General features: G+C 46.5%; 1 protein-coding gene across 1 annotated transcript in view; it reads left to right on the forward strand.

Annotated features, from left to right (window-relative positions):
* The window catches only part of LOC139648577 (rho GTPase-activating protein 21-like), a 43,544-nt gene that overhangs the window by 12,370 nt on the left and 16,862 nt on the right, over window positions 1–14,312 (forward strand). The window contains exons 4-8 of the mRNA XM_071524748.1: window positions 6,224–6,316; window positions 7,309–7,387; window positions 7,890–7,944; window positions 10,402–10,425; window positions 12,033–14,064. Coding sequence (XP_071380849.1) covers window positions 6,224–6,316; window positions 7,309–7,387; window positions 7,890–7,944; window positions 10,402–10,425; window positions 12,033–14,064 — 2,283 coding nt within the window. The remainder of the gene's footprint in view (window positions 1–6,223; window positions 6,317–7,308; window positions 7,388–7,889; window positions 7,945–10,401; window positions 10,426–12,032; window positions 14,065–14,312) is intronic.

A 14,312-nucleotide genomic window follows, 5' to 3' on the forward strand; every position in this document is an offset into this window, starting at 1 on the left:
TCGTCTCTCAAAGTTTTCTCTCTCTCTCTCTCTCTCTCCTTATCTCTCTTTCCCTCTCTCTCATTCTCTCACTTTCTCTCTCTCTTTCATTTTCTCCTCTGTCTATCTCTTGCTTTCTCTTTCCGTTTCTCTCTATATCTGTTTTCCTTTTGCCCTAGATGACTTCTTGACTTAAAATTCCCCAGCTTTTGTTCCCATCAGGCCCTACTTGAACTCACAAGATCCAGTTTCATTTTAATAGCACATTTTGTCTCTTATTTTACTCTGGCTCCAGCACCTGGCCTGTGTTTTATCTTTGAATATATGTCTACAAATACAAAGAATCCACAGGTATGTTCTTGCATAAATTGTTTTAAGTTTTTTTGATATGTGTTGACATACACCTATCCATCTTGAAGTAATTTAATCATGGGTCTTAAGTCTTAAAACCCTCTTTTAAGCAAGTCCAAATATCTCATTCTAATTTGCTTTGTTTTAATAGTTTTCTTGAAACAAGTGGTAGTATATTAGTATAAGGAAGGTCACACCATCTGTTTCAAGATATTGTAATTATTGTTTCCAGACAATTCCCAGAACAAGCTTAGTTGAACTGAAACCCCCTTGACAGATTGTTTGGCTTGTTTTAAGAAAAAATAGGATTTTAAGCTGAGGATTCAATCTTAATACAAGATTGAATCACCTGTTAACATGGCCTTTTTCACTGTGTGGTTAGAATTAATTCAGTACGTATCCTCTTTCCCCTGGGTGGATTTTGGTATTTGGAATTCTTAGAAAAAAGTGATGGAAAGTACACCACCACCTTTCTGTCCATGGTGGAAAAAAAACACCAGATGTGTGCGTGTGTGTGCGTGTGTGTGTTATTGTTGACAGAGGCTGCAATGAGCGGATGAGCGGACAGATGTAGTAATGGTGTCAGCCATGTTATGGCATTTCTCTCCCAGGTCAGGAGTGGAAGTGACTTATTTGGGAAGGACCCCAGCCCTTCAGGAATTTAGCCCTGCGGGTTGTTATTTGCACACACACACACACACACACACACACACACACACATGCAAAGACAAACTCCTGACTTGACATTGTCAGTGATGACAGGGGCTTTAAGGCACGCTGGCATACCTTCCCCCGCTGTGTGCTTAGGTTACTGACATGAAGCTGTGGCTGTTTACGGAGTGCAGCGATTAGTGAAATGAGACCTGTCCATCCGAGACTGGCACTTACAAGCTGTTTCGCCATCTGACAAAGTCTATTTACACAGTTGTGAGGCTGTGGGTTTGTTAAGGGTTACAAGGGGGTGAGGAACAGGGTCGGGTTGCTATTTTGTACCCAGGTGTCTTGGCAGGGTTGAAGTTTGACAGTAAATTTGTACAAATGCCACAGCGCTTAGACTAGTCGGTGTGTTAACCGTGCACAGAATGTCTGTTCATGGGAATGGGATCAACAAAGAAAATATATTCCAATATTTAATTTAATTTCATGACGGGCAGAATGTTTTCAGAGCTTCATCAGTGTCTTCTTCGCCCAGGGCAATCCCACTCCTTCGAGTCGAAGTTTGACAATACGGCACGCTGTGCTTTTGAAGGAAGTTGGAGTTTGTGGATTTAAGTGGAGTACGCTTGTGCTCTGACCTTCCCACACTATGGGGAGACCTCCTTGTGCCAGGATCATGTGCCTCCCATTTTCATATTTCTCTGCTGGAGCAGAGCTGAGATAGATAGCCATCTAAACACACACACAGTCCTCCTCCTCCTCTGCGTTTGAAGTGTTGGGAAAGTTGGAGGAAAGCACACACAGTTCCTAGCTCAGGTCCAGATCCACCTCTCTCTCTCTGTCAGAGTGAGAGAGCTTGGGAACACTGTTTCGACTGCACATCTGCATATGTTGTTGTGTATGTTTTATGTATACCCATGCATGTTTGTATGTGCATGTGGTGTTTGTAAGTGTGAGAGAGAGCGAGATGGATAGAGAGGCATTACGCCAGGGTTAATGCAGTGAGCGGGCGGTGGGCCCAGCCCTCTGTAGAATAACATTATCTAACCCAAAACAACGGGGGAGCGGGGAGCCAGCCCACACAACCAGGCCCAGCTGTGCAGCCGGGGACGGCAGCCAAACCAGAGCTTGTTAAGGCCATAGAGCAACGCTGACACCCAGCCACACCAGTGGATGGCCATTGAATGTGAACTGCTACATAGGACTAGATAGGGAAACAAGAAGAAAACAGTCACATTGCCATTTTTTTTTGCTTAATACAATTGCGATGTGAATTGCGAAACGTGTGGACACATATTTGTCTGCAGAATTTATTTTTTCAGTGCCTGTGGGGAAAAAAATAATAAAACCTATTCTGGGAAGAGAAGCGAAATGCCAGTGCTTTGGATTTGGTCAATTTGCAGCTTGATTTTTATGGCCATGGTTTCTGCACAATACCAGGAGAAAGGTTGCGCTATCTTGCAATTTGGAAAGTGTAGTCATCAATATTGTTATTTTGATTAAATGTGTTTGTAATTGTGTTTATCATACCACTAGATTTTCAAGCCAGTGCTGACTCAACAACTATAGTAAGGGCCAGATTTAACTTTGAGAAAACACACATGCACACACCAGACTAGGGTCAAACAGCAAGTACTTTTGTATTGTTTATTTTAGCCTTTTAGGTTTATAATGAGTGAAGCAAGCATGAACAATCACAGGGAAGTATTTTCAGTTCACTTCAGTTTACTGTGACTGACAACTTACCTGACGCCATACTGAGCTGAGAATTATTTGCAAATTTTGGCCAAGGTCTAGTTCAGGCATTCACGAGATCACTAATTGCATTATGCTCCCTTTAGTGTACAGTCTATAAGCATGTAGTACTTTTTGCCTTGTCCAATAGCGTAACATTTGCCCCAAGTACCATCCAAGAGCAAGAGAGTTTTTCAACAGTCATTCTGGGTTTTGGAACGCCCAGTGTCAGTATGGGGTGGGCTGATGTATTTCATTAATCCACACAGTAGTTTATGCTTTGGTAAGATGGTTGGGAGCATTAAAATATCTAAAGCTTTAGATTTGCACATTTAATCCTGTTCATCCAGCTGCAGGGCATGGAAACTTCCAGAATCCAATTTGTGCTGCAGAGTTGGAGCGCTGTGAGATTGGCTCTGGATTGGGAATCTGCCTAGTGCAGAGTGGGAGTGGAAGAGAGGAAGAGAGCAGGAGAGAGAGAGGGGGAGAGAGAGAGGGTAGGGGGGAAGGGAGGCATCGGTTGACATCTGCACCTACAACACAGGTCAATCATATCCTTCATAAGTCTTTCTGACTAAAGATGAAGTTAAGAATGTGACACATTAACAATGCTGCAATGCAATTTTCTAAAGGCTGTGCAAAGAGCAATACAGCCTTTATGCTGCAATGTCATTTTCCATATGTCAAGTGTATATCCTCGTCTCAACAGAGCATGATGACACCGGGTCGTCCAATGAGAACACGACTAGCATGAAGGTGAATGGTAACACGGTGTTGCCCTTGACGGTTTTACAGTGTTCCACAGTAATGTCAAAGTCATAAGAAAGATGAGAAACATTTTGTGTACTCTACTGCCTTCTGCTGGATCAAAAAAATCCCTGCATCTGTTGTTGACATTTCAAGCATTCACAGCAGCTGACACTCTCATCCAGAGTGACTTACTGTACAGTGAGGGAGCAGGTAGGGCAGTGTAGTGTGTTGCTCAAAGACACTTCAGAAAGATGCATCAGCTGTGGCAGGGATCAAACCTGTGAGTTTGCAGTTACAGAGCTGCTTCTTACCACCGTCAAAAGGTTTCAGTGATGATTACTATGTCACCACAAGGTACCAGAGGGAGGGTTTGATGGGTCAGAGCGATGAAGGACTGATCAGTCAGCTATAGTATGAATTCCCTTTGGTGAGGCTGTAGCTTTTAGATGCTGTCACACAGATGATCTGTAAATCAAAACTATGTACGTCACAGGCATTAATCCTTGGCAGTAACACTTTTAGCCACAAGAGGGAGGCAGCAGAGTGTGCAGGTGAATGCACTGGCCACACTGACATGCCATCATCACAAATGGAAAAAGGGCATGCTCATGTGCGACAACCCATGCTGAAAACATTGAGGGAACTTTTTGGGCAATGTGACAAGGCAAGTTTTCTGCCAACAGGAACTGAAATGAATTACATTTTGAAATCTACCAAAACAAATATCTGGATTAGGGAGCAAGTTCCTGTGTAATATGTGCAACAGTATGGAGAAAGCCTTTCTCTCCACACTGACAATAAGAGAGTGTGTGGTTCAGGTTTGCATTTGAAACAAGAAGTTAGGCATTTTCCAGGTTTTTTAGAGGCAGCCCAGAGGTCTTGTGATTAGAAGGTTGCAGGTTCAATTCCCTGGACTAACTGGGATAAACTGGTTGTGGAGAGCGTGTGAGAAACACTCTCCCCTCCCTTGACAGCTACTGCGGAGGTGCCTTTCAGCAAGGCACTAAAGCAATATTCCAACGTTTTAGAACATAAATTAGCATTTTTATGATAGAGGAGAACATAGGGGAGGAATAGAGTTTAGGAGAGATACTTCCTGTTTGGGAGAATAGAAATGCAAAATGACGATGGACCCAGGTCTACTTTGTTGTCTTAAAAGCGGGATCTGTTGTTGGATCTGTTCATGAACGTGTTAAATATAGCCTAAGTTTTCAGGCTATTTTCTTTGAATGGAAAGTAAAAATCTGAATGCTACAAACTCGTCCGCATCCGATCTGGGTGATTAGTTTATATTATGGTTTTCATGGCGGTCAAGTGCTGAATAAGCCCCATGTTAAAAGTGGAAGTGGAATATTGCTTTAACCAACAACTGCTCCAGTAGAGCTGCTCACTGCCAGACAGAAGACTGGTTGCATTGGGCAGCTCCTAGTTTTCAATGTGTGGTTTCACCGTGAGGCAGGGCGTTGCTGAAAAGAGCATGCGTACTCTGTCAACCTTCCCTGCGGAGAAAAAAAGAGCAGTGAGGTGCTCTGATATTGCACTTCCTCAAAGCGGAGGGCTTTAAAAGGCAGCTGAGGCCAACTGACAGTGTGGCTTATGGCCCAGGGACAGGGGATGTATCTCTTTCTTTCTCTCCCTCTCTCACAAACACACACATCATCGCTGTTTCTTTTTCATATCACACGTGTATTCTGAAGATGAGATTATTGACACATTCACACTCAGTCTTAATTAGCTAGATTATGTCCTCCAGCCTCCTGCTTTGCCCTCTCTCCCTGACGACATGCTGTGCTCTCTCTCTCTCTCTCTCTCTCTCTCTCTCTCTCTCTCTCTCTCTCTCTCTCTCTCTCTCTCTCTCTCTCTTTCTCTCTCTCTCTCTTTGTTGTATGAAACCCAACTCCCCCGTGGCCTGGCTGCCTGTAGCCCTGTCAGCACGCTCTGACCTCTCCTCTGTCTCACGCTGCAGCTCAGGACACGTTTGACAGCGTATCAGAGCCGATGGAGGGATGAACTGAGGGTGCAGAGGAAGGGATGGAAAGAGGGATTGAGGGAAAGAGTGATGCACAGGACTCAGGGTGTAAAGGGATATTTTAGGACTTGTTTCATAAATGGCAGTTTTGTCTAAAGCATTGAGCTTGTGTGTCTTTGACAACCAATAGGACAGAGGGTGTCTTGTTTAGAAAAGCTGACATTGATGCTGATCAGAGTTGAAGAAGAAGGCATTTTCGCATTGGCTGTGCAACATATTTATGCATACACATTTTCTACATGTACTCAGGGATGCTCTGTTATTCACACAAATATTTACCTCTCAATATTGACTACTCTCCCAATCACAAGCAGCTTAGATGAACTCAGACAGCTTCTGATAACAGTTCATGTTTTGCCCACAAGCCAAGCTGCCAATTTTCTATCTCATTCAAATCGAGTCAATCCTTTTGCATTTGCATTGTCCCACCCACACCACCGCAATGTAGAAAAAGCTTTATCCGCATGCAGTATATCGCAATTCATATCACAAGTGAAATATTCAGCGGGAAAATTGCAATGCCATTTTTTCGTCAATATCACGCGGCTCTGCTTTGCAGGCGGTCAATCGACGACTGTCATTTCAATAAGCCACAGTGTTGCTGCAGTTGAAGCTCTACTCTTTTTCCCCAGCCAGTTACAGTATGGCCTAGTTCTGATTCTCCCCTTGCTCTTCCTGACTGTGTGACCAATCGCCTGCGTGCATGTGCTCTGTCGTTGCCAGGGAGACAGCGGAACCGTCTGGAGCCAATGGACACCATTTTCGTCAAGCAAGTGAAGGAGGGAGGCCCCGCCCACGGAGCTGGACTCTGTACAGGTACACACACACACACACGCTCACACACACACACTGTTGCCATGGAGATCGTTGCAGTCACACTCTTTCTGATAAACGGTAAATCTTATGATTAACTATGCCTGGCTCACGTTTGACCTCAAAGCGCTGTTTGATGCCAAGATTTCCTCACGTCTGTAGTTAATTCCACTTCCTTATAAGCCGCCAGGCAAAACAAATATGAGAGTTACAAAATAACAGATGGCTCCTTTGTGGGAGGTTGAACTAAGCGTTAGATGCACTCTGGTATTCCAACTTTCTGTTTCTTTCTTTTTTTTTTTTTTAGGTCTCCCACTTTCTTTCTTCCTCTCACTCATGTGAATCATTTCTAATTTGAAGCAGCAAGGATAAAATAATAAAGCGGCTAGAATTCCTTCCTTGTTAATATATGAATCGGTTCCTTCAAATTTCTGGGGCAAGGTGCTTTCCCTGAAATGGAAGTGACACTGTGGTAACTAAAACCCGTGCACAGCTGCAGCTCTGTGCGCTGTGCTGTCAGCATTATTGCCAGGTTAGCACAGTGTATTACAGGAAATGCTAAGTGGCCTGGACAAGCCTTCTAAGCTCTCTCCTTTTATCTCTTCCCTCTCCTCTCCTGGGACAGGGGAGTACACCGATTTTCCCACAATTATCTAGTTTCTCTGCTAAACTCTCCTCGCCTGTCTTCCTGTAAGATGGCCATCTTCAGAAAACTTGAATGGAGACGGGTCCCAACGTGGGGTCCTGCGAGTAAACAAGTGTCTGGCATCCGGCCTTGGTGTTACTATTCTCCTGCGATCTGGACACAGATCTGATCTATCTTCCTACTGACGGGAGACACTCCAGAGTCGTTTCCTTGGTCAAGAGCCGTATTGACCGGATTCCAGATCGTTTTCTCGAGTGCAGAGCCACAGTAGTGCAGTTAACTGTTAATTTGTTATGTTGTTATTGCCAGTAAACTGCTGGCACGTTATTTATTCTCAAATTCTCCTCAGGGGATCGGATAGTGAAGGTGAATGGAGAGAGCATCATTGGGAAGACCTACTCGCAAGTCATAGCCTTGATCCAGAACAGGTAAGGACCCCATCACTCTATATTCAATTTCATGGTTCATTGCGTATGCTTCGCTATGATGAATAGAATGAATGCCACTTTGATTCAGGCCCTAATGCCCATGTCTATCAAGTTTCTATCAAATCTCTCCAGTACAACACACCACAGCGCATGTTTGTGGACTGAATAACATATTCATAGAGAGTGAGTCAGTAAATCATTAAAGGAGCGTTTGTCATTGTAAAACTTGTTAGGGGAAGTACACATTCAGTGTTACAGGGAATGTAATTTCCTTATCAATGACAACCATGCATGTACCATTTGTTCCACACTCACTCTCCTCTGCGGTTATTATTAGACATAATCATCAAATTTCTTACAGTAAATCTGTGTGAGGAGTGCAATGCATTTCGACACTTTGACTCCTGTGTTCTCTCTCTCTCTCTCTCTCTCTCTCTCTCCCCCCCCCCCCCCCCCCCCCCACTTTCTCTCTTTCTCACTCCCACACCCTTGCTTCCATCAGTGATGCCTCACTGGAACTCTGTGTGATGCCAAAGGATGAGGACATTTTGCAGCTGGTAAGCATTCATTCATCAGTAAACATCACCAGTGCTCTCAAATATTTTTCCAAGAAGGTTTTGTTTTCATTGAAATACCATCCATGAAAGTGTATAGACATTTTTAGGTTATCCGAATTGAAATCTGATTAAGTGTCAGAGCGGTGCGCTTCCACTGCATTGAGCTTAATAGCGTTGTGTGCAACAAATATATAGTTTTATTTAGTGCCTTTGCATATGTTTCTTTATGAAGAATACTATTCTCCTTGGCTTAAGGGTAGCCCAGAGCATTTCCTCCCCCTACAAGTAGACTTCATCCAGCAGATTCCCTAACAGAGAGGGAGAGCAAGAGAGTAGGCAAGTGTCATTCCCATTCGCACATGAGCTTCACATGCATACTGATTTGAGTGAACTATAAATCCTCCTTCAGTCCATCTCACACAGATTTCCAGCCAGCAATGCTGAAATGAGAGGATGAATATTTACTCTTAATGGTCAAGATTGGAAACAGGGCGGTCTAATGGTTAGAAAGATTGTTCTGTAACCTGAAAGTCAAAGGTTTGATCCATGCAAGATCCAGATGGCTGTGGTTGGACACATTGGTTCTTGTAGAGATCAGTGACTTTCAGGTTACAGGACTTCTTTCTAGGCCATCCTGCCGTTTCCGATCAAGACTCAATATGCGTCATCTGATGTCGAGAGCTAGACCTTGTGCCACAGTTCCACGCTCCCTCCGTCAGTCACGCTGATGAGCTCAGTGATGCGAACAGCCAGCCCACGCCATCCGTCAGGGTCCAGAGCCCCACAGACGATAAGACAACGCCAGGCCACCTCAAACGTTATTCACCTCCCCTTGGAAATTCTCCCTTGGAGCAGAGAACTCAGTCGGATCCCACTGTGACGCTAAATTCCACGCATAGCTAGTTGACTTGGCCGCAGCTCGCCAAAAGCCACAGAAACTCGCTTTTGGCATTTTGGAATGCGTCTGAGCGCTCACGAGGCCGAAGACTTCTACAGAAGCAATTAGCTGTTTCTCCCCAACGAGGGAAACATGAGTCAAAATTAATTTCTGTGCTTGATCTGCCAGCCAAGGTTATTTTTTTCCTTTAGAGACTGCCTGCCATTAGCCAGATTTACGGGTTTAAACTAGTGCATGATGTACCGTTCACCCCAATTGCAAATTAAAGTGAAACATAAATACAAGATGTGATTTAATTGGAAAATGTTTCTTTTCCTTTCTCTTTCCTTCTCTTCATTCTCTTTCTTCTCAATATTTGCACTTATACAACAGATACATAACACCTACGTGAGAATCAGTCATTCCTCTAAAATTGTCTTAATGAATACTTATTTACTCCTTGACTATCAATAGCCCCTTGTCTGCTCTGTTTGATGTTTTGGGAGGAGAGAACATGATGAAGTCTTTCAGTGTTGCTGCTCTAACAACCTGGGGACTGAGAATACATTAATACACCATACAGTGTTTTCAAAATGACATTACTGCTGTAGAGTTCAGAGTGAGATAATTCAAATAATATTTGTTTAGATAAGGATGGACGGAGGCATGCGATGGTATGTGTATATACACAGGCAAGTGTGTGTGTACAGTATGTGGGTCTGTGTCTGTTTTTGTGTGTAGAATGCCTGTGTGTGTTTGTGTTTGTGTGTGTGTGTGTGTTGGGAGACATTGAGCCACTCACTACCAGAGGGAGTGCAGCTGCAGTCAGCTGACTCCTCTCAGCACACTGTTTACTGGAGGGAGAGAGAGAGGAAGAAAGAGAGAGAAAGAGAGTGGGGAAGAAAAAGAGAGAGACGGGAGAGGGCGCAGATCAGGCAAGTGTGCTCTTATGCTCACCCAAAAGTGAACATATGATAGAGCAGCATCTAACAGATGAGAGAGAGAGAGGGACTGAAGAGAGGAGGGAAGAGACTGGAAGTAGGGAGTGTAGAGCATGAGCCATTGAAATGCCAGAGAAACCATGGAGGGGGAGGGGAGGGTTTGACAGTGAGCAGGTGAGAGTGACAGAGCAAAGGAAAGAAATGCTGAGTGTGTTGAGAGAGAAAGAGAAAGCGAGCGGTACGGTACCGTTAGTATACCACTGTATTCTGGCTGCAGCTGTGGTGTTTGGTAGATTTGGATGGGGGCTAAAAGCAGGAAAATGATGGGGATGGCCGGACCAGGATTCAGGTCTGAGAGGGACAGCGTACAGGCAGCGACACTCCTGATGTTCTCCACTTCTCCATTCCTCTTTCTCCTCTTCATAATCGTCTTCCATTCCTACTCCTGCGATGCCTCTGTCCGGCGTTCCCACAGCAGGATGTATTTTTAGCCTGTGCTGAAGTGACAGAAGTTGCCAGTCTCACCTCCTCATCGCCGGCGTTGTACCTCTCATTTTTCTTTATGCTCACCTGTTTACTTCTCTTTATTCCCTTGTCTTTTTTCTCTCTGCTTGCCCTTCTCTAACCTGTGGACTGCAGTTTTCCAGGGATATCACTGCTCTGGTAAGAAGGGAAACTATACTAACTAGTCACTTTCCTTTGAATTTTCCTGTCTTGTTTGCACCGAATGATTCACAGCGTATTGCACCACCATTAGAACTTGTACTCCCACATCTAGAAGTTGTCAAACCCCTAAAACAAACCAAAATACAGTACCCTTCCCTTGCAGTAGTATGTCTTCTGTGTATTGGTGTATGCATGTTTTTTTTCTGAAAAGCAGGTGGACAGCAAGATGAGTGTAAACAGAAAACAAAAGCTTTGATTTTCTGATTCATGGAAAGTTGCTGGAAAGTTTTGCACAATTCTCATATCCAGGAAGCTCTTTGTTTTGTTTTTTTTCTGCATGACTTATGCAAATCTAAAGGGAGGCACCAAGCAGCAGACGTGCTGCTGCTGTTAGTACAAACGTAACCCGACACCTCAGGTAGAGTGCTATCGATTAAAGTCCAAGACGACTACTCTCTCCCTTTCATTTCCTCAAGAGCTCGCACACAGCAAGGATGGGAAATTAATGCTTGTTCAATACGGGATCACGCGTTTCCTCAGTCCTTCACTGGAGAATGAGTGAGGTTATTACTGGCGGGGTTTAAGTGTTTTTCTATTGAGTTTTGATCAAGGAAAGCGACTTAGTAGTGAGCGTGACAGTGGAGTTGTGGAGCTATGCTGACAGAAGTAGCGATAGTTGCCAAAGGCAGACAGAGGCGTCCTCCGTTCAGCCTCTCCTCATGCCTCAGGTCCCACTCTCCAGGACCAAAGGTGGGTAAGCCCCTGCCAGCTTAATCCTCACTCCGGGTCCCACAGCTTTATTCTGGACCTGGCAGCCTTCCATCTCTCCTTATTTACTTCTGTGCCTTTCACTTTTTTCACTCTTCCACATCTGTTGCTTTTCTGAGCTGTTGATTTTTATCAATCACATTTTTTTCTGAAAGAATTGAGAAACTGTTGAGAGAGGGATGGTTATGTTTGGTTTAGAGTAATATACCTGAGTATTATCTCTTCTCTCAGTGTGTTGTTTTATTTCTACTGACAGGCTGTATCCAGTTGTCCATCTGTCACTTAGAGTTCTCCTAGGGAATGCAGTGATAGTGTTTGTCTTCCTGATAATCTCATCAGCTCACACAGAGGCTCTTAAATGACACTAGTGGATTACCACTCTTACTCTGCTTTCAAACCAAACCGCGAACAACCACATTCCCGTGCTACAGTCTGATGTTAGTTAAGATTTGCATGATCGGTAGCTGTAACAGCAAAAGTGGTGAAGTCATAGGCGAGGTGTGGCGATAAAATGATTGGCTGGTGATGGATAAAGTTCAGCTGCAGTTAACCATTCTGAGCTGACAAATGAAGAAATTAGGTGACAGTTGTCAACATGAATGACCATTTTTGGAACTGAATGTCATCATTTGTTTTTTAATGTTATAGCAGAAGTCTCACACAGGGCTTCACTACAGCACTCCCTGTTCCTTATCATGTATTTCATTTAGGGAAGTCTTGCTTATATAGCTTGTCCCAGGTTGGGTCAGATGTTCTCTCAGGGTTTAATGTGATCTATTTTAGCGCTACAACCTCCCGGCAACTGAAGTGACATAATGTCCTATAATCTCTTGCAGGCCTATTCCCAAGATGCATACCTCAAGGGAAATGAGGCGTACAGCGGAAATGCCCGGAACATCCCCGAGCCCCCTCCCATATGCTACCCTCGGATAGAAGCTAAGGCTGTGGGCATGGCCCAGGCGCCCGAGCCCTCCACAGTCAGCGAGACGCCCCGAGGGCCGGCTCAGGGACCGGGGAGGCGAGGGGGGGCGACAGACTTGAGCTACCGCGTAGAAATCCCCGTTCCGCCGTCTCCTCCGCCCCAACAGACCTCAAAGACCCAGACAGTGGTGTGTGTGTGTAACGAGAGTGTGAGGACAGTGGTGGTGCCCCCTGATCCGGTGGACAGGGCGTCCCGTTCGGCTCGGGTTGGACCCAGCCACAGGACAGAGGAGAACCGGTACAGTCCCTCAGCGGACCTAGGCTCAGCCAGACCCCTCATAGCCTCAGTACCTCCTGGGGGGGCGCAGTTGCAGTACACCCCGTCCCGTCCCACAGAACCCCCAGTATACTCCCCTTCCTCGAGCTCCAGACCCGGACAGATCTACACAGACACCTTATCCCCACCCGTTCGAGCCCCTCTCACCCCTGCCTCACCCGACGCCTTCTCCTCTGCCATCTCACCCAACAGCAACCACTACTCCCCCTCCCCCACGGCCCCCTCCACCTCCCCACACCAGAACATCGACTGGCGGAACTACACCACCTATAAGGATTATATTGACGCCAAGCGGCTGCACAATTATGGCTGCCGCACCATCCAGGAGCGCTTGGACAGTTTGCGTGCCGCTGCCAACTCCAGCTCTGCCTACTCCCAGCAACGCACACCCCCTCCCCCCAGCACCAGTCAGAGAGGGCTGGCGCTGGGCTCCCAGGTCAGACGGAGGAGCACGTCCCATGACCGAGGGGTGGGTGTGGGCTGCCAAGCGACTCCAGTGATAACTCCGTTACGCAGCGCCTCCCAGGAGAGGCTGGGAGGGGGAGCAGAGAGGACAGTACCGGCCAGGAACTGGCCTCGGAGTGCTTCCCAGGACACACTGCCCTCCTCCACCCCCACAGGAGTCCCCAAACCCCGGGCACGGTCCTGTGACTACCTGGGCCAGCAGCCTGGGGAGCCGGGGTGGCTCACGTCCGGGGACAGAGCGGGGTACGGCCGGCCAGAGCTGGAGGACAGGCTGCTACTCTGCCGGGGAGAGGAAGCTAGAGCCAACAGGCAGGGAGCAGGCCTGAGAGCTTTACCTCAGCCTCACAGGACCCTCGCTGGGCAGGAGGCAGAAGGGCGAGGGGGCGGATTCTCTAACTCACCCCTAGCTGCTCCGGTGTTTACTAAAGGTACGACGGATTCTGTACTCTCCTCTAGGACAGACAGTCTCATTCTTAGACCCTCACGTTTGCCTGTCAAAAACCCCATCTTAGACCCATCACCTGCCTTATCCTCCACTAACACCACAGACCCACTCAAAGACCAAAGAGCTGCCATCACGGGAAACCATCTCGGCTACCCCTCGCCCCTGCAGCACCTGCAGCTCCGGGGCCGGGCCGACAGTCTGAAGATGGAGAGCAGGCAGGAGACTGGGCTGGCAGCCAGGTCCTCTTCTTGCTGTGGCCCCTCCTCCAAACTGCCCATTCAGAGACAGCTGCAGAGCGGAGCTGCCTCCTCTTCCTCTAGCTCCACCACTAATGGAGGTGTGACACTCAGGCCAAAGGTGAAAGAAAACTCTACCACCAACACCCCTATACGGACCAACGGGGGTCCCACAGAGGGCGTAGAGGGACCTGACGCTACAGTAGTGGTACTAAGGAGGGACAAAAACTCTGGACCCCATCCCATTCGCCATCCATCCTACATACTGGCCGTTAATGACAACGAGGGAGCAGAAACTCACTCTAAGTCGCCGCCGTTAGTGAAGGCGGGCTCTGCAGAGGGAGGGGTGTTCTGGCTGCCTAATGACACCCACAGGGAGGTGCACATCAGGAGGCTGGGAGACACACGGCAAACCTCTGGCTCCAACAACCTGGACGACTCTCTGGACTCCATCCCCTTCATAGGTAAGACTGTACTGTTGCTTATACCGCCTCCTCTCACCTTGTTTCCCCTTCCTGTTTCTATGGCAATGACAAAGTGACAGGGGAGTCGGGGGAAAAAACATGACACAGCATGTGTTCTGTGTGAGCGAGAAAGTTGTGTTTGTGTGGGCTGTACAGATGAAAGTATGTTTACAGTTGAAACATCAAGGTATATACCATCTTCCACACTATCATTTGTAGTGAATATTCAGCTGGTTACAGAATATTGG

Source organism: Centroberyx affinis, unplaced genomic scaffold (assembly GCF_046629955.1).
Source record: "Centroberyx affinis isolate AG114_WGS23_722 - 3 ecotype Tasmania unplaced genomic scaffold, CSIRO-AGI_Caff_v1 ptg001229l_1, whole genome shotgun sequence".
Taxonomy (NCBI): Eukaryota; Metazoa; Chordata; class Actinopteri; order Beryciformes; family Berycidae; genus Centroberyx; species Centroberyx affinis.